The sequence below is a fragment of the Convolutriloba macropyga genome, chromosome 10, assembly GCF_964194025.1.
Source record: "Convolutriloba macropyga chromosome 10, txConMacr16.3, whole genome shotgun sequence".
NCBI lineage: Eukaryota > Metazoa > Xenacoelomorpha > Acoela > Convolutidae > Convolutriloba > Convolutriloba macropyga.
In genome coordinates, this window is record NC_134477.1 from 2454480 (window position 1) to 2475850 (window position 21371).

At 37.4% G+C, this 21371-nt stretch overlaps 1 protein-coding gene across 1 annotated transcript in view; it reads left to right on the plus strand.

Annotated features, from left to right (window-relative positions):
• The window catches only part of LOC142348523 (uncharacterized), a 44071-nt gene extending 23386 nt beyond the window's left edge, over positions 1–20685 (plus strand). Inside the window, exons 4-5 of the mRNA XM_075399897.1 lie at positions 18256–19569; positions 20050–20685. Of these exons, the coding sequence (XP_075256012.1) occupies positions 18256–19569; positions 20050–20067 (1332 nt within the window). The 3' untranslated portion in view covers positions 20068–20685. The remainder of the gene's footprint in view (positions 1–18255; positions 19570–20049) is intronic.
• Positions 20686–21371: the final 686 nt, after the last annotated feature.

Consider the following 21371-nt stretch of genomic DNA (forward strand, 5'->3'; position numbering starts at 1 on the left):
AGCTGTTATTGATTTAAACTTCACCCTTCTTGTTCAAACTAATTTTTGTTTGCTTTAACTTGAAGTTAAGAAGAAAAAAGAGGTCGTAAGAAAAAATCAATTTCTTCTTGTGAATTTTTAGTTTTTCTGTTTAGTAATGTTTTTCTGTTTTTATACTAAATTATGCTTATATAACAAAAAAACCTCTAAAGACTTAAAGTGCAATGCAAAGGCTCTTTTGTTTTTTGTTTTTCCCTTTAAATTCTGAATAGGTCGGGGGGGGGGGTATTCCCAAACTCTCATAGACTTTGTTTGATATTTAAGTTCACTTTTAAATTGACTTTAAACTCCGCCCAAAAAGCATTTCAGGTGACCTTTTGAAATGGCGAATCAGAATAAACAAATCAATAATTAATTGTTCTCCATTTTGCATTTTTCGATTTGATGTTTTCTGAAATTACAGGCTAGAAAAAAAATAAAACGTAATTTTTCTAAAACTGAAAATTTATTTATTCATGCTTTGGTTTCTTACCATAAAAGGAAATTCACATCGAACTTGTTCTATTTCAAAATTTTGTAATTGTTTCGTTGCTGCTTCATTAAAAGCAAATTGTAAACAAAAAATGCCGTTTCAAAAGTAAAAAACCGAACTCTATTGCCTCTTTGACATTTAAGCTTTCGTTTTTATCCATTTTTCTCTCTTTAAAAGAAAACATTAAATGTCTTTCGCGTTCTATTTTACGTTTAAGTTAAAAGACTAAAACTAGCGCGCATTTTAGAACTAGTGATGTCCTCAAAAGCACAGAAAACTAGAAAATTGAAGCAATCGGAATACTTTTCAAAACAATTTTCTATTTCCTTCAGTTTTTAGTTTTGGTCTATACTTTCCAAATGCGCAATAATTTTAGTCTCTCTCTTGTTTTAAATGTAAAATACAACGCGAAAAAGACCTTTAGTGTTTTCTTAGTTAAGGAAATTTTCCTGTATAATGCTGGAAGTACTATACACACAAAGTCTTACATAGCTTAGTGCTAATTAGAAAGAACTATAACACATTTTGAAACGTTTGAAAAATGATAAAAATGAAAAAAAAATAGATCTTTTCCGTTCGTGACCCCCCCCCCCCCCCCATTACAGAGCACGTGCCATTACATAGTAGATAATTATGTAAAAATTTAGCACGTGAGGGGTACACGTATTATGCACACACTAAGCTGGGGTTGGGGGGGGGCACGAAAAAGGACGAGATCCGTGCCAATGTAAGCAGTGTGGACCGAATATACATTAGGATATCCCAGTTATATAATCTTATTTCCGTTATCAAAGAACCCATAATCATGCTATGAATACCAATACCCGTACATGGGTAATCGAAAATGGTTTCCTGCTGTTAGGAAATTGGATACTATTTCAACCCTTTCCAATTTCACCCCCCCCCCCCCATTGGATGCAATTTATTTGTAACCCCTCAAAAGCATATACCATATATTTTTTATATGACCATGTACTATGTAATGACACGTGTTCTGTAGCTTTGTAGGGTGTAACGGCTGCTCTCCTTGTGTTTCACAAAGAAAGTTTTACACCGCCCAGTTCGTTCTGAGTGGTTACAAAATCTGTCCGGATACTTCGTTTATGCAGTTCGCTTTTGTAACTGTATATCCGCTCTGCTGTACTTACCGTTGCATTAACTATTTTAGTTCGTAACTATTGGCTAATCTTAGTTTTTTCAACTATCAATTTGAACTGGATTGCTACAGATCACACAATACGGGATCTCTTTATGTATACCAGTTCAATCCGATAGAAAAAACAAATCAAAGACAAAGATATATGTCTAAGATCTGTTTGTGCAAAAATATTTAAATTTAAACTTAAGTTGGCTTTTGCTTTTTGTACTCACAAGTTGAGAATACCAGAAGTTGGGGTTGTAACAGTTGAATTTCAGCTCCAATAATTCGTTGATGCAAGACACAGTAACAGAATTTACTGCTCAAGAATAATATTTGGAATACAAGACACAGTAGCAATTTACTGCTCAGGAATATTTCTAGTTCAAGACACAGTAACACGTTATTTACTGCTCAAGGCAATTTGTTTTGCAATATTTTGCTGAGTTATACTTTCAGCCGTTTTCTGCGGCTACTACGTTGAGTTCTGTGCGTTGCTTTTTGTTATTTCCCCTATTTCTCTTTTTTCTCACGTGACAAACTGTAACTAGAACTAGTACTATAACTATAACTATTAAATGACTAAGTCATCAGAAAGTGTTTTGTTTCTATTTTCCCCGCCTATGCAAGCTTGTTATTCCTTAAGCTCAGCTCCAACATCGCCGGCCCTGTTTTCCTTCGTGAAAACATCATTGTCAGTTGGAAGTACTGGAGCGAGCTTCACTACGGGCCTCTTGTAGTATCCATCTTTTGTTCGGATTTTCGCTGATCGAATCACTCCATCGGAACCTTCAAATGTTTCGGTTATTCGACCCAGATTGTAATATCCACGTTTGTCACTGTCTTCCACTAACCACACAAGATCACCCTGCTGAAGGCTTCTGTCCGTTGTGGTCTGCCATTTCTTACGACTGTTCAACGTTGGCAAGTACTCTTTACGAAATCTGTCCCAGATGAGGTCTGCGTAAGCTTGTGCTTGTCGGAAGAGCTTTCTATGATCAACAAATTGCTCTGCACCTGATAGATACGGTAAACAAAGGTTCTTGTTGCCAAGTAGGAAAAGGTTTGGAGTAATAGCTTCTAAATTGGTAGCATCAGAACTGACTTGTGTCAGCGGTCTAGCATTCACCGTCTGTTCAACAAGACACATCGTGGTTGACAGAACATCCTCCGTGACTGATCGGTTGCCCAGCACTGCGTACATTGCCTTCTTGCAACTCCTAACCAGTCTTTCCCACACTCCTCCAAAGTGTGGTGATGCAGGTGGGTTGAACTTCCATCTGATACCTTGTTGAATCAGATGTTCTTCAATTCGCACCTTGTTCCATGCTGCTATATACTCTGCCAGTTCTTTTTCAGCTCCAACGAAGTTTGTCCCGTTATCGCTAACCATTTTGACCGGTTTACCTCTTCGTGCAATGAACCTCATAATTGCGTTCAGACAACTATCAGTGTCTAGTCTTGGTACAATCTCTATATGTACCGCTCGTACAGTAAGGCATGTGAATAGACAGCACCAACGCTTTTCGTTTCTTCGACCAATCTTTACTGTGAATTGTCCGAAATAGTCTACGCCCACATTCGAAAATACTGTTGATGCGACTAATCGTTCTTCAGGTAGATCTGCCATTACTGGAGCCTTTGTTTGGGCTCTTCATTTTCGGCATCTAATGCATTTGTTTTCGATCGATCTCAAAGCATTTCTTATGCCTAGGATCCAGAATTTCTGCTGAACTATGTTTCTGACATGTTCAGTACCTTCGTGATGATTACTCTTATGTTCATTTTGCAAGAATAATTTAACTACATGGTGCTTCCAATGTGACAGTATTGGATGCTTCGTTTCGAAGCTCAATTGACTTTTACCTATTCTGCCTTGAGCACGAATAAGTCCTTGCTGGTCTATGAATGGTGAAAACTGGAGGATTTTGCTGTTTTTTGGAATTTCCCTTTCAGCCTTGAGAGATTTCATCTCTTCAGTAAACTGTTCTTGCTGCAGTAGTCTGAAGATGCTTGCTTGTGCATCCTCTCTTTCTTCAACACTTAGTGTTTTTGTTGCCGGTTTGTGTTTTTTGAATACACGCTGTATGTATGCCATTGTATTTACTAGTCGATTGAAATTGCTAAATCGTTCCCACTGAACAATCGGCTTCTTCTCTTCAACCTTTGCTGAGAAGACCATTTCGTCGTTTTGTTCGTCTGAAGCAAATGTTAAATTCAACTGTTCAGGCCATTCGTTCTCTCGTTGCTTCAACCAGGCCGGCCCAGTGAGCCATTCACTTCTCTTAAGTTCGTCAACATTGATCGCTCGTGTCCCGATGTCAGCTGGATTGTTAACGCCACTCACATGATTCCACTGTGAAACATTAGTTGTGTCTAAAATCTCAGCCACTCTGTTTGCAACAAACACCTGTTGCTTACGGTGGGAGCTATGAATCCATTGCAGAACAGTAGTGGAGTCTGACCAAAAGTTGCAACTCTGAATCTTCGATTCGTGTTCCTTCACTATCTGTTCTTTAAGTCTCACTGCCATCACTGCTGCTTGTAGTTCCAAGCGTGGTATGGAAAGGTGTCGCATCGGTGCGACTCGGCACTTCCCGATTACAAATGCTAAGTCTGCTGAGTATTCTTTGGGCTTTGAACGTAGGTATGCCACAGCGCACATTGTGTTTTCAGATGCGTCAGCAAACACATGAAGTTCCCATTTGTCCTTGGCTGTGCTGAAGTATCTTCTATCAATGCTGGTTTCTGCTACTTCTGGAAGCTGCGCCTTCCACTTCAGAAACTCTTCTTCTTCGTTAGGTCCTACTGAGTTGTCCCAATGTTGTCCATTTTTGCTCCAGATGTTCTTCAGGAGTCGTCTCATATGAACACTGAATGGTGCAAACAGTCCAAGAGGATCAAACACTGAAGAAACTAGAGATAAGATCTTCCTTTGGGTGATTGGGGCCTCAACTTCTTTGCTCGTACCTCTACAAAGCTGTAGACTATCATCGGTAATCGTCCACTGAAGCCCAAGCACTGATGACCCTTCCTGGCTGGGTTCTACTTCAACCTGCTTTGTTTTGCTGATTGATCTTAAGTCCTCTGGGATTGCGTTGGTTACCAAGTCGCTGTTGGTGATCCACTTCTTCAGTTCAAATCCATGTTTTGAGAGAAGAGGTTGCAGTTGTTTGAAAACTTTGATTGCTTCTTCAGGTGTTTCGACTGACTTGATGAAATCGTCCATGTAGAAGTTGTTTTGGATTGCTTTTGCTGCAATAGAGAACTCGTCCTCGTTATCAATCGCTACTCGCTTCAGAGCGTAGTTGGCACATGTTGGTGAACTCTTTGCTCCGAAAACATGACGCTGATACTCGTAAATTTGCACAGGTTCGTTCATTGTTGGTCGCCACAGGAATCTCAAGCAGCTTTTATCCCGTTCAGGAACTTGCACTTGCAGAAACATTGATTCAATATCTGCGGTTAGGGCAATTGGTCCTTCTCGAAATCTGAATATTGTTCCGATCAATCCGTGTAGTAGATCGGGTCCGGCTAACAGCTTGTCATTTAGGCATACGTCCTTGTATTTTGCTGCAGCGTTGCAAACACGGCGAACTTTACCCGGTTTGTTGGGGTTTAGTACTGGATGGTGTGGCAAATACCATTCTCTTCCGAAAGTGCCTTTGACTTCCGATTTACCACGGATCTTCACAAATCCCTTTTCAACATCTGTATCAATTGACTGTTGATACAATTCTTTTAAATTTGGGTCTCGTTGGAACCTTCGTTCCAGTGAGTAGAGCTGACCAAGGGCTGAGCCGTAGTTGTTTGGAAGACTGGGTTCTGGTTCATTCCAGAGCATGCCCACTTCGTACCGCTCGCCTGTAAACTTTGTAGTGCTCTCTAGAAACTTCTGAGCTTGTTGCTCTTTCTTTGATTGACTCACAACATTTATTTTGGAAGCATAAGTTTCTATGTCCCACCATGATTGGATATTTTCTGCCACTTTCACATCTTCTGTGAAGGCAAAATGACAAACATTTTGACTTTTCTTGCCTGTCATGGGACCACTGACTACCCATCCTAATTCTGTTAAGACGGCAAAAGGCTCACTTCGTGTTCCAATCTTATAGTCCAATGGACGTTGAATTTCGTAGGCATCTTGTCCAAGAATGATGCCTACTTCCATCAGGTTGAATGTTCTGTTAGTGAGAACATTCAGGTGTCTGAATTTGTTCTTCAGTTCCTTGTAGTCATATGTTGTGTTTCCCAACGAGATTGATGGGTGTGCAAACGCTTCAATTGAATGCACCTTTGAATGTAGTCCCTTTATTGTGATATGAACCTTCTCTGTCCTCAAATCTTGCGTCCCATGTATGCCAGCTATGTTTAAGGTAACGTCCGTGCCTTTGGCTTGTAGTTGATTCTTGACACTTTGGTCGATGAATGATACTGTTGACCCACTATCGAGGAAAGCGTAGGTAGTCAACCTGTTACTACCACTCTGAACCGATACAGGAACTATTTGAAGAAAACTAGTAACTTGGTTACTCTGGTTGATTGTTGCTGCGCTTACGTTAACTGCGTGACTACCCTCGTCCATTTGGTTTTCTGAGTGTAGCAGTCTGTTGTGCCTTTTGGTACATCCATTTATACCGCACGGGTGGACTTTACAATCTTTGATTGCATGCCCTTTCCCCAGACATCCATAACATAAACGTTCTTTTCTCACTGCTGCATAGCGATCGGTGACAGTCATATTCTTAAATATTGGACAGTTCCATATTTTATGAGTGCCATCCGCTAGTGGGCAGTTGTTGTTTTGCATTTGCTTGGTTTCTTGCAGGTTTGAACTTGCACTGAAGTTCGATGTCTTCGAGAATCGTTTTTCTCTATTTGTGTTGTGTCGGTCTTCTTTCTGTTCCCCTTTAAACGATGAAAACCCTTCATGCACGAATGCCATTCGTGATAGCCATTTTTCAAACATAATAAGGTCAGGCCAGTCCTCGTCTTTGTCATCGACGTAGAACCACCATTTTTCTTTAAGAATTTGAGGTAGCTTATCAACTGCCTTGTACAATGTCGAACTTGATTGCAAATCACCAATATGTTTGTACTCTTTAAGCACGTTCACGAAGTTAGATACAATAACAGAAAAATTAATCAGGCTGGTTGAATCATGAGGTTTCACTTGATTAGCTTTTCGTAGGCTCTCGAGCTGCGCATCTATAATTACATGCGGTCTTCCAAATTTTCTTTCTAAAATGTTCCAGGCAGCACTATAAAACTGTCCAGAATAGCCCATTCCCGAGATTGCAGATTTTGCTTTGCCTGTTAGCAGAGTCTTCAAATGGCTCATTTTTTCTGATTCGGGAATCGTGCGTTTATCTACTGTTGCTATGAACATGCTAGACCACTCAGGCCACTCCAGTGGGTTTCCGTCAAAATTGTTCAACCTCAATTTTGGTAAACTACTGCTTGAATGTCCAGTGTTAAAGTGCCTTCCAGCTATCGGCGATATATCCCGCTCTTCAGCACTTACTGAGCGTTCGCGAGAGTTTGGGTACCATGGGTAATGCCTCTGCTTATTCCGTTCAGGGCTGACGTCAAAGCGAGCTCTTGGTCGAATTGGCGTTCGCGTGTCGTTCATCGAATTCGCCCACTCCGAGACATCTCTCCCTTTTGGGGTCCAATTGAAAGGTGACTTGTCACGCGCCTTAGTTGATTGAGAACGGAAGTCATCTTTCTCCAATGCTGTTTTTTGCAATTGGCGCTCTAGGTCTCGCTCTTTTTCCCGAAGCTGATGTTGCAGCTCTAGTTCTTTCATTTGCATTTCTAGATCCAACCTCTTTCGATCAAATTGTGCTCGTTCGATTTGCAACTTTCTTTCAAATTCAATTTCGAATTCCTTCATTCGTTCCTCAACCCGACGTTTCACTGAAGATGCTTCCGAAGCGTTTTCTGTATCCTGGTTGATTGTCCGTGTAACCGTATTCGTCGTTGCATTGCTTGTGTTACCATGGTTTTGGTTAAACTCTGGAATTCCAACGTTTTGTTCTAACTGTTGCACATTATTCGCAGGCGGTTGCTCTTCATTGGCATGAAGAGTTGACTGGCTTTGCTGGCTTGACATGTTTGTCTCTCCGTGGATATAAGGTAACCACTCTGAGTTCAAATATTGAAAGTATTTTTCTCTCTCAAGTTTGCGTTTTAAAGAAATATCTGGGTCTCGGAGAGTCTCAGCTTTCTTATTCACGAATTTTTGAATGCTGTCGTCCAATTGCAGTATCTGCTGATAAAGAGTCTTGAGCTTGCTTGGTCGATCTCGATTATCAATGAGCTCAAAACCTTCTTCCTGTTTCTCAATCCACTTGTTTCGCAAATTGTTGATCTGTCGATCCAAAACGCTTTGACTCTGTGACGGAGTCACTTCTTGTGTACTTCGGGACTGCAGCTTGAATCACTATAGCTCCTTTGTTTGTTTGCTTTAATTGAGTTTGCTTTTCAACGTTCCTATTTGCTTTGCCTAATTGGCTTTGCGTTGTTGAAATGTTCGTTGGGTTTTGTTCTCGATCGTCGATGACTTCGTCACTTCGACTGTGGGGTTGGACAGCAGTTTATTCCACTGTCCGGGTCGGCGGACCAAATGTAACGGCTGCTCTCCTTGTGTTTCACAAAGAAAGTTTTACACCGCCCAGTTCGTTCTGAGTGGTTACAAAATCTGTCCGGATACTTCGTTTATGCAGTTCGCTTTTGTAACTGTATATCCGCTCTGCTGTACTTACCGTTGCATTAACTATTTTAGTTCGTAACTATTGGCTAATCTTAGTTTTCTCAACTATCAATTTGAACTGGATTGCTACAGATCACACAATACGGGATCTCCTTATGTATACCAGTTCAATCCGATAGAAAAAACAAATCAAAGACAAAGATATATGTCTAAGATCTGTTTGTGCAAAAATATTTAAATTTAAACTTAAGTTGGCTTTTGCTTTTTGTACTCACAAGTTGAGAATACCAGAAGTTGGGGTTGTAACAGTTGAATTTCAGCTCCAATAATTCGTTGATGCAAGACACAGTAACAGAATTTACTGCTCAAGAATAATATTTGGAATACAAGACACAGTAGCAATTTACTGCTCAGGAATATTTCTAGTTCAAGACACAGTAACACGTTATTTACTGCTCAAGACAATTTGTTTTGCAATATTTTGCTGAGTTATACTTTCAGCCGTTTTCTGCGGCTACTACGTTGAGTTCTGTGCGTTGCTTTTTGTTATTTCCCCTATTTCTCTTTTTTCTCACGTGACAAACTGTAACTAGAACTAGTACTATAACTATAACTATTAAATGACTAAGTCATCAGAAAGTGTTTTGTTTCTATTTTCCCCGCCTATGCAAGCTTGTTATTCCTTAAGCTCAGCTCCAACATAGGGGGTATATTTAAGGTAAGGAGAGGCGAGGGGAGGGGGTGTGGAGGTGCATTTGCGTTCGTGGGGGGGGAGTGGAAAAGATCCGACTATTCATATCAAACAAAAGGAAGAGTGAACGAAGTTTAGCAGGAAACAAGTTATTAAAATCTATTAACCTGTCTTTTTGAAGCAGTCTGCTCCCATAAGCATCAACAAAGAAAATACTTCAAGCGTAAAAAGATTTTAAAATTTCTGTATCTGTAACTTTAAAAGCGGGTAGGAGTCGAAATTTAGACTTCTAAGCCTAAAAATAGATGCTTAGCCAAAAACGCGATAATGCGCGCCTCAAATGAAATTACATTAAAACACTCCCGTGCGCATTTTAAACTACCGAAAGTCTGCAGTGCCAGAAGTTAAAATGCCAGAAGTTCCTACTTAGCCAGAAGTTGACTTCCGTTGACATTCGACGTTATAAAACGTGCGAGTTTTGTGTTTTAAGCATGGTTAAGTGACTCTGCAGAAGTCACTTTAAAACTCTGACTTATTATCTGGAACCTTATTCGCGGTTCTCGATAAACGCCAGAAGTTCTCAGTGACTTCAAGCAGAGTCACGTAACAATTGCCTAAGCCGCAAAACACACTTTGGGGCTTTCGTGGACAGGACTGATAATCGCTTTAATCAGCCCAAATCTGATTTTGCGAATTAATTACGCCAGTTTTTTTTCAAGTAGTATAGCTTTGCTTTTCTTAAATTAAAAAAAATATTAACTTAAACGTGTTTTTGGTTTTATTGTCCCAATACCGTTTTTGCTCGTTTGCGGGAAAAAAGATTACCATACTAGGATAGTTCTCAATTTTATGCAAAAGTGGTTATGTAAAGCTAAACTGAAATAAGCAGAAAAGAACTGAGGTGTGCATTCAAAACTACAAAAATATCTCAATTGTTTAATCTGAATTTTGTGAAAGGACTCTTTTTTCTCAGTAGTTTAAGTGCGTATAAAGGACGCAATTAGCTGCTACTTGTTTTAAAAAATTCCAGCTACAGAAAAATTAAAGAACTAAAGGAGTATTTTGATGGAGGACTTCAAGGATGGAAGAACTAAAGGATTTCACAGACATATACAGCTACGAATTGCGCAAGTTAAGAAATCAAAGTAACGCCACGTGTCTTTTTTTCTTTGGGCTTACAATTGTTTGTGTCAATTAACGCTAGAATAAACTTGATAACAAATAGCAATCGCCTTTGGCTTGATTAACGGTCATGCTGGGAGTTTCAGCTGGTGTCAACATGAAAAAAATACAAAAAAGCTGATGATGGTAGATCATTTCAAGGGAGCATTTTTGAAAACCAAGAATGACCAGTACTCGGCTATCTCTAGCTCTCTCTCTTTTGAGTAGAAGTTAAAAATTATTAAAACCCTAGCGCATTTTTTTTCAAAATTTTAATGAGTCCAATTATTAAAGCTAGGTTCCGTTTATTAAATTATTATCACAGACAGAATCGAAATTCAAATTACTCATTTCATTAAATAGTTAACGCTTGTCTCATATGATTTTCTTCATTCCTTTTTCAGCCCTATCATCTTTCTCAACACAAAATCCACTCCTCAACTATTTCATCGTTGTTTTCAAGATCTTGAGGTACAAAACTACACGTCTATATTACCTTTTCTGATGAAAAAATTATGTGTTAATATTCTTTGCATCATAAACAGCTTTATTTCGTTTAATTGCAACCGTTTTAGCGTTTTCTTTCCAAGTGCAAGGTCTTTTCAAGTGTAAGAAAGTTTTTTTGCGAACGGCTATCTTGGAAGATTCTTGCAAAACGAACGGTTATCTTGCAAGATTCTTGCAAAAAATGGTTATCTTGCAAGATCTTGCAAGATTCTGGCAGAAATTCTTGCAAGACGATGTATCGTCTTGCAAGATTCTGCCAGATTCTGGCAAAATCTTGCAAGATAACCATTCGGATCCGGCTTGGGGTTCCATTCGTTTAATCTCTCCAGTCATTGGTGGAGGCAAAACGAACAGGGAAAGTTCTCTAAAAAATTGTCCCATCTCACCAGCTAACAATTTATAATTAAAAAAAACTCCCTATTAATTGGAAAGCGTAAGTGGAAATTCCGGAAATGTCAATTTGTATATCTCAATCATTTCAACAATTTACATTAACGGGCGATAACCTTCGTAGCTAAGACCCGCCTTGCACATAAAATTTAAATAACGAGAGCAAGACGATTAGAAGCTACTGACAGCCCCGTGGTTGGAAATTTTTGTTCTATGTGAAGTCAGTTATACTTTTAAAGTTTTTCTAATATTCTCGAAGAGACTCCCGAATGTTTCTAAAGCTATTGGAGTGAAATAGACGCATTTTTAAATCTATTTTCATAAACAAATCCAATTTGTGCATTCTAGACCACTTATTGCGAGCTTCTAATCTTTCTGACCGCTTCTTCAAGCAGACAGCTTTGCTACACTGATACAAAAAGAAATAAACTGTATTGAAACTAGGTTATATAGTGTCTACTGGACTAGAATTGGTTTTTTGGTAAGAGAACTGCTAGTTCTGATACTGGACAGAAGTTAGCTGGGATACCGTCCGGTAAGATTTTGTCCCTAATTCGATCATGACAAGATATCATGTCAGAGTAGAAATGACAACAAACGGCGTGATCTCCTACGACATATAACGTATCAGAATTCCAATACAGGCATTATAATTCTTTTTCTTGTATTGGGCAGCGTAGTCGACATTGCATTTCATCCCGAAAAACGTTCGCAGAAGATGTAGGCCGAATGCTGGTACTGCTGTTAAACAGCATCCTGTGTGGTTTGAGAGTGTGGTTTGTCTTGATCCCAGCTCTGGCATTCGAACTTGTTACTATCAAGTTGTTCTCGTATTTTTTGCTGTGTTGGTTGCGAGATTGCCAAATCTTGTAGATCTGCAGACACTTCGGCAAATGTTTTATTTGGTTGAATGTCCCCTGTGATAAGCTCAACTAGAAATTCTAATTGAGCGGCTGATCCTACAAAGCGGCATTTGTTCAATCTATTGCTCACGTGCCATCAACACTAATTTTTTGTATAATTTTTCCGATTGTCTTTGGTAAAATTGATTCCCGTTATTTTTTCAAAATTGTCCTCTGTAGTGAATCAAACGCATCGAGAACGTCAGAATTTTTTTTTGGATTGAACGTTACATCTTAAGAAGTGTACCTTTTTCGGAGAACCAACAAAAAAAATGCACAAGATTTCAGGGGCACCTTGCGGATAATCTAAATTTTTCAAGATGTCTAATTGTTTCTCAGTTTTTGTTACCTTTTTTGTAGACATGGGGCCACAAAATAAACTTATCGTAGTGCTGTTCAAGGCTAAGTCATTTTTCATGGAGTTCCGTTTTTGATCCGATTGTTATTCGGTTATAATGCAAAAAAAATTACTTAGCGTTGTGAAAACATAAACTAAATTAGAAAGGTTTTCACATTAAAACTTTTTCAGATTTTTTATACAACCAGTCTCATTTTAAAAATTTTTGAGCGGCTTCAGTGATTTCCATTCTTTTTTTTGTAGTTAAAAACTTCTTTTATAATTTTTTATGTTTCTTCATAGAAAAATATTTAATTCAAAATCTCTCGTTTTGGGTTTTGACGCTTTGAAGCCATCATTTATTAAAAGATGGTGAACCATCCCTGCGTAGCTGAAAAACATGGCTGAGTTTTGAATACATTTATGCTTAATTTTTTTTTTCGAACGAGTGGTACTTAGTTTTCAGTAAAAGTAGCAATTTTAGTACGTCGATCATACAAATTTTTGCTAACATATCCCCAAGCTTGTGCTAGTCAAAATGAAAAAGAACTGAAGTTTACTTTCATCTGTTTTTGTGGTCATCATGAATTTTTTCAACGGTTTTCATTTCAATGAAGTTTTCTAAAGTTATGAACATTTAATTTTGACACAAATTCTTTTTCTTCAGATCTGGTTAAAACAATTATCTTCCACGAATTCTAGTTTATTTACGTCTTGTTGTCTATTAGAGAGCAAAAAAGTCAATAAAATGAAGAATGCTTTTTATTCTAATACTAATACATATATACTTAATATACTAATACATTGATCAGACAATATTTAATAACTGAAAAATGTTGTGAATTGAATAAATTTGTTTACTAAATAAATTCCTCCACTTTTATTGAGGAACGGCGCTGGGGTGTCTTTGGGCTGGGGTAGTTTTAGAAATCAAATAAATGGCCGTTCAGACCGAATTGATTGGCACTGATTAGATTTAAGAGACCAGGTGTTCTTTCCCATTCTTTCCCAATCAACCCTCTCTTCCTTTCCCTGTAATATCTTCCTCCTTATCCCCCCGGGGCTAGAATGTCAATTTGACGGAACGGAGGAATCTATTGGAAATTTTTGGAAGGAAGAAAGAGGAAAATCAAAAGATTTTGACGTCGGATTTTTAAACTCGCTATCGATTTTTCATGCTCTCTTTCAAATTTCGTGCCAGTTTATCAGTCTAAATGATAAAGACATTTCCGATAAGCAAGTTATGAATCTAATTTGTCCCCCAGTGCCCTTTTTGGCCCTTATATCAAATTATTCCGATTTTTTTAACGTAGCATTTTGCTACACGTACACTATAGCGTGTAGGCGTAAAAGCTCTCTTCAGTATTTGTTTATGCGGGGAGTGAAAAATTATACATTTATTAAGATGGGGCGATTGACCGAGAGGGGTGGGAGGGGGGGGGGGGGTGGAGGACTGATTGCCAGTTTCAGTCCCACCATTGTACTAACATTATTTCCCGTCAAGACATGTTTGAAAATAATTTCTTTATTCCAATAGTAAATTTCGTCAAATGTTCAGAATCAAACTTTTATTTCGTGTTTTGCCAATGAAATTTTATTTAGTTTTTTGAAATTGATATTTTACTTTTTTTTCTATTTTTTTTACCTGAATATTAAAATGTGTTTGCAGACATCTCGATTATCTCGATTGTCGAGAGTTACTTGTACAAAACTGTTGTCCAGTCCACTATGCCTCTTTGTATTTAAATTATATCAGAATTTTCCTGCTCTTCATCATTTTTTTAAAATTTAAATTGTGTAGGAATCGTTCTTAAATATAGTTGGAATGTAAAAAATTTTTTCGTAAGATTCAAATTTTTTTCGGCTTGAACTATTCGTTTTTCTCAAGATGCAAACATTTATTTCTAATCTATTTGATTGCTGAGTTATTTTTACTGCTATTTGGGTAAAACAGATGGCCAAAAAGAAGGCAACTTTATTAGTGAGAACAAGACAATTGAATAGCATTGTTCGTAGGCTCTGTTGAGTTTCCAATTTATTTAAGTAGTCAAATATTTTTATTAATTTTCTGATTAAGATACTCACTTGTGTGCTCAAATTCAAGTTGCTTTCCATTTATAAAGCTTGTTATTTTGAACTTGCTTTCACTTTGATTTTTTCAGTCCCTAACCGGATGTCTGTTGCTTTGTTTGTTTGTTTCGTGAAATATAGTACCTCCGTCTCTTCAACGTCAAGTTAATGCTGATCAAAGTACATTTCTTAAATATATTCTTAATGTTCATGGCACACTTTTTCCGAGCATTTGATTTGATATTGTTGTTTATTAAACAAGTATCATAGTCGAACTGGAATATTGAGGGTTTGTCATTTGTTTGTTTTTGTTAATGACGTAGGGTGAGAAAATGAAAAATAAAAGTCTCCGACGAGTTCTGTTCCTTGAGTAATTTTAATACATTTTGTTTCAACTTTAAACATTTAGCTTATTGCCTTTTTGTTAGAAACTTACCAAACAACCATCAGAGACACGCCTTACTTTTAAACTTTAAAAAAACTTGTCCTGTGATATTCAGTTGAAATTATTGATAAAGCAAGAAATGTTGCTAAAATTGATTTTGATGCAATAGTTGAAATGATAACAATTTCGTCTATGACGAATAACTGTTTTAATAGGAAAGTATCCGGTTCTTTCCGAAAGTTATCTTCCGTTTTTATCTTCAGTCTCTGTCATATAGTACATAATGCTCAAAATTTATTCAAGTCTTACAGATGCTAGACAATAGATCGAAGGACAACAGATCGGAACCTAAAATTCGGACAATAGATCGAAAATTAAAATATTCAAATGGCGTTTTAGCCAATCAGATTTAAGCGCTCACATATCGTACAGCGCATGACATATTCAGTCGTGATATTTTGTTCGGTTGTGATAGATTCATGGCTCGCAAGGCAGGGCCAGATGCGGTAATTTTATGCCAGCTCTCTAATAACGCCAATTTCAGCCAATGAGCGGGCCATGGCCATGCCTTAGAGACCCGTGGAACTTGATATGAATCTATCACAACCAAACGTGAGACCATATCAGGTTTTCCCAAAAAAATTTAATGTATCTTTTTCGGCATATCAAGATTTATGTGCAATTTTGCGTTAACATTCATATCCTATTTTAAAACACGGAGAATTTGTTGAGCACTCAGCCAATCAGAAAACAATGTTCCCATTTGTCAATTGTGACTGGCCAGCAATTAAATTTCTATATTTTGGTACGTCTGCCGTTTGCACTTGCGGCGCGGTCACCAATCCTACAGTTCCTTCATATATTTTTGTATGCTCATGGTACGAATACTTGGAATCATATATGACCTCATATTATTACCAGAAATGTTGTATTATTCTACAAGTAAAAATGCTACTAAGATCAAAAACCTTTGCTATCGATATAAATAATTGATGTCTATAATCAGGTTGCAAAATATTGACCCAAATATCTAGAAAGATATATGGTAAAAAGTTCTACCTTTTGAGCCCGAAAATGGGGAAAGATGGGAGGGGGACAATATTTGTGGGGGTGTTGGATGTACTTTGTGATCATATTTGCATCGCAGTTGCATGCATAATTAATCAGCATAGCACTCTTGAAATTATTCTGGTTCAGGTTAAACTATTGAGCATAGCAGCAAAAATATGAGGCTGTTTTGTTCTGTTTTCAACTAGTAAATTACATTTGTACCAGCTGGTTAAAGTCTACAAGTGAAAAAAATTGGATTCTAAATATTTGTAAAAAATTTCAAATCGAAATTAGGGGTTCCACGTTCAGTTAAATCGCATTTAAAAATGTGGTAAGAATGGTAGTGTTGTTAGTTAAACACTTTGTAAGGTCTTAGTTCTTTTTTTCTTCTAAACCTTACGCAACGCAAAAGCGTGAAACTCCATTTTTTTATTAAAAAAGTAAAATACAACATAAAAATTAAAAGGGTAAAAAATGAAACCCTAACTGGTAGTTAGTATAGCCTTGTTAGAGATGCAATTAACAGGTGCAAGAAATCTATACCTTTAAAAAGGTGGAAAATATCAGTTAGAGACAGAAAAATTCACCCAAGGGGAGGCGAGGAAACATTTCCAATGAATCTATTGGGTCTATTAGTCATGGTCAATTTCCTTTTGAAACGGATATGCATTAGAATTGCGCTCTTATAACGCCCACGTAAAAATGTTATGACGCCCACCTAAAAATTCTCATCTTACCGTTTCCTAAAATTATTCATGAGGTAACTATTGTATTTCACAAATTCCCGTAAGGTTAACATCGTATCAATATACCATAATATTTTCCTCGTAATAACAACCAAGGGAGATAATTTGAAGAAAACAATTTATGAACAATATTAATGCGACCGTGTTTGCTAGGCAACGTTGGAATACTAAGAACAATGATTGAGAAAAAGCAAAAGAAAGGAACTTTTTAATGGCAATTTTATGTTCAGTGGTCTCTAAGAAGCGGAAAACCAGTTTTTTTTTCTAAATGAAATTGGGGCTCTTAATTGATATAAATGCGTTGAATGTGTCAAGCAGACCAAGGGTGTCGAGAACTGCGAAGCAGATCGAGATGTTCGGCCAGAAATTCGAAGCGACTTGTGGGAGTCAAGTAACTTTGCTTAGAAACGTCCACGCTTTGAAATTACGAAAGTCAACGGAAGTCAACTTCTGGCTAATTATTTGAGAATTTCTGGTATTTAAACTTCTAACTGTGCATAGGTATTTAGGCATTTTAAAATGCGCACCTGAGTGTTTTAACAGCAAATTCGGATCTTTTCCGTTTGTGCCCCCCCAGCTTAGTGGGCGCATATTATTTGCATCCCCAGACGCACGTGTCATATTTTTACATAATGATTTATTAAGTAATGGCACGTGCTCTGTGGTGACTTGGGGGGGGGGGCACAAACGGAAAAGATCCGCAAATTCATTATTGACAAATACCAGGGCCAGCTAATGATCTGAGAACAAGACACACAAAATGGGGAATTCGATACAAGTTTTAACGAGGATGCCTATAATTTATTGATCGATTTGAAAATAAAAGACGTAATTTGAAAGCATAGAAATCAAGTTGTCTCTCTCCCGACGTAAGCTAAGAAAAATATTTTGATTTGGTCTACCTGAGGTTTGGAGAGCTTATTCAAATGGGCGTTTTACGCCCATAAAAAATTTTCTATTTTTTGGGTAATAAATTATATACTTTTATGATCGACTTTTTTCCTGTTGCCGGGGACTGGTTTATCAATCGCATACTAATTGACAGTCTTGTTTTCAGGCTTAAAATTTTCAGCCTTCTCAAAGTTAATTCTAGGATAAAAATTTTGAAAATATGATTTGCTTAAGACGTGTCTCAAAAAAAAATATCCAAAAGGAAAAAATGTTATTCCAGGTATCTTGATTCTGTGAACTCATTAATTAAAGCTTGTGAGTTTTTAGCTTTTGATAATTGAACAAAAACTATTGAATGCATTTATTTTGAACTCTTGTCTAATTGTTTAATTTAAGTTTCTAATCGATAAAAATTAGGCACTCTCTCCCTCTTTGGTTCTGCAAAATTAGTCAGATGGACTTTTGTATCTAACATGATGACCAACTTGAAACTTAAATGTTTGGTAGATGACTGATTAAGTTAACCAGTTTTTGTCCTTTTTAAAATCACATGAACCCCAGTTCCCGAGCACTTTTCATTATATAGTAAAAAAATCATTATACAAAAATATGGAATGTGTGTGTGTGTGTGTGTGTGTGGGGGGGGGGGGGGCAGAGACGTAAAATACTCCGTTTTGTAAAGTAGATTTCACGCTTCATAACACCAATGAGGAAAAATTAAAATGAGGAAAAATTAAATTAATAAATAATTCTGTTTGAAGGAAGCCGAAAGACGCTCTGAGAACTTCGAAACTCCAGGCGACGATGTTGCTCTTGGGAACCCTGAAAACTCTGACCTTGACGAGGAACCAGAGGAGGAGATCCCAGTGAGTGAGGACGACTTGACAGAACTGGAGAGACTTCGCGACTATCCAGAATTGTACGAGGAGTACTTGGAAGAACTCGAGGAATTGCAACTTCTTGACGACTTTGTTTACAAGTTGCACTCTCTGCATTATACAGACAATGAGATTCTGGACATTCTGGAACAACTTGAGTCCGAGGCCGTTTTTGAAGCCAGTTCTCAAGGTTATGCTTCACAACCTGAGCCAGAATCGAACCAGATGATGTACAACGAAGTGAAACGAAGCCGATCCGGCAACTCCTTGAGAGGATTCAGATATCAAGATTCCTTCCCAGAAGAGGAAAATGAGGATGAGGAGGAAGAAGAATCGCCGGAAGATGAAGTTGACGAGGAGCTAAAGAGATCCAATGATATTGATGACGATCTCGAAAGCGAATTCGAGAACCTCCAAGATGAAATGGACGAAGCGGAAAAATCCGAGGAGGATGAACTTGCGGACGAAGAAGAAATGGTGGAATCCGAACTAAGTCGCGACGAAGAAGAATCCGCCGAACTGATGGCGGAATTGGAACAGATGGAGGAAATTGCAGAAGCGCTTCGGGATGATGGGTGGACTGATAATGAGATCCGGGAGGTCTTCCGAGAGAAGTTTGGAATTGATCTGTTGTTCGACGATGAGGAAGAACTTGAGGGTTACAATGACGACGAAGATGATGACGAAGAGAAAGGAGGAGAAAGTGAAGACGAGGTCAAAAGGGACGAAGACGATGAAGAAGACGAAGAAGAAGAAGAAGACGAAAAAGAAGCTGATGAGGAAGACGATGAAGATGAATTAGATGAACACGACGAAGACGAAAATGAAGACGAAGAAGAAGAAGACGAAGAAGAAGAAGACGACGAAAATGATGAAGATGAATTCGAACCATCACAGTTTTACCGTAATTACCCCTCTGCCAATCAGATTCGAGAATACCTTGCGGAACACCCCGACGCACTCGAAGACGAAGAGAAGGAAGAGGAAGAAGAAATGAGGCAAAGAGCGTATCCCTTCCGCAAACGAGCTCTGGAAGAAATCAAAGCTAAGAAGCAAGACCTGGACCAGGATAATGAGGGCATTGCGGGGGAGAACTTCTGGCTGGGGAGTGAGGGGAGTGAGTCCGGGGAGGAAAAGAAGGGTGTGAAAAGATTTGACAGAGACATGGAGAATATTTACAACCGACTGGGATATTTGGTGAGATATTTTCGATAGGATACCCTTAACATAAATGCATAGGGTGTGTTTTTTTCCAATATCGACCTATACAATAAAATCATTAAGATTAATATCTTCGATCGAAAAAGAAAAAGATAGTTTTTTATGATGTTTTGTTAACGCAATGATTTATTGAGTCCCATTTGTCTCAAATTTTTGCATTAATTTTGTAAGACTTTTGCCAAATTAATAGCTTGCATTCTTGTAGTGCATCTTATAAGACAAATATATTTCTCGAATCATTCTTAAAAGATCTTGCCAAAGTAACACGAGATCTTACAAGATTATTATAAGATCATTATAAGATCTAATAATAGTATAAGAGTCTAAAACTAGAACTATAATGCGTTATCTTATAAGATATTATAATGAACATTCTAAGGTCTTGTAAGATATTATGATTCTATAAAAAAAGACACAAATGTTTTTTTTTAAATGACAGGAAAACTTTTGTTTCAGGAATTCCAGCCTCACTAAAAGGATTATGATTGGACCGCATTATTTTTATTCAGTCTAGTTTGTGATTTTCTCTCTCTCTAGAAATAAATTTCTACTCTTTGTTCGCTATTCACCCGATCAAATCATCTTTCTCACCCAGCCACGACTTCAAAACGAAAACAACCAGCTCCAAACATCCAAACAATAAACAACGACAACGACAATGACGACAACAACAACAACAAGGACCGACGTAAATAATACCCGATACAAAAAACAGCAACCGAACTTAATTTAAAATCATTTTGAGATCATCTTAACAAAAATTATTTATTATATTACTTTTCTGACCTATAACAACCACTGTTGCATAAAATTGTGTATACATAATCTACTCAAATTATGTGCAGTGAATTAGTATTCTAAAAATTAAGATTATTTATATTTTCGAAAAAGTTGAATTTGTGAAAAAATGTTGGAGAAGTAATGTTGGTTCCTTTAAATCAATCTTTGTGATCATTCCTCAAATTTCGGAGTTCTCGGTTGTTTGTTTTTTCTCTGAAAACAACAATTACTCTCCTTGTGTGTGATCAAATAATACCAATCATGATTTAAACATTGTTTCATAACAACAGTCAAAATTGATTTTTGATACAATGTTCAATAAACGAGTGTTTAAGGTCAGAATGTTACAAAGAGGCACTAAAACTGAAATCTAAAATAACTCAAATTATTCGGGATCGACCTAAAATTCAGATTAAACTACGAAAACTATCGATGAAAATCCTTCAGCAATTATAACTTTATAAGTTGTCTTTAAACTATATGATTTTCTCATCCCCCGTATTGTGACCCCACTGTTGAAAATTGATGATCACAGTAAATGTTCATTAACCAACTCAAGTTGCGATATCAACCAGCGCATCTGCGTACGATTTGTTGACAACGGTTGCTATGTGAACAATAATAAGATCGGAGAAAAAAAGAAAGCAGCGGAAAAAAGCAGTCCAATAAAGTAAGAATGATGACGAATACTACAACGCGGTTATTATCGCCGTAAAAAATGACCAAGCAGAGCTCTTGAACAAGTTCGGGTATTGATGAAAACACTCAATCGCAATAGTTTAGTTTCCGACATAATTATCTCTAGTTGTCAATTATTAGATTGCTATCATAATTTTTCTCAAATTTGCTCAGATTTCAATTTTTTTCATTTTTTAAGGTGAATTTCACAGGAAACATACCGCAATTTGGTCGAACATTTCCTATTGTCCAAATACTTTGAAAATTGGTTTCATCAACAGAAAATTTGTTGGTGGTTTCCCAGATTTGCCGGTTAGGTA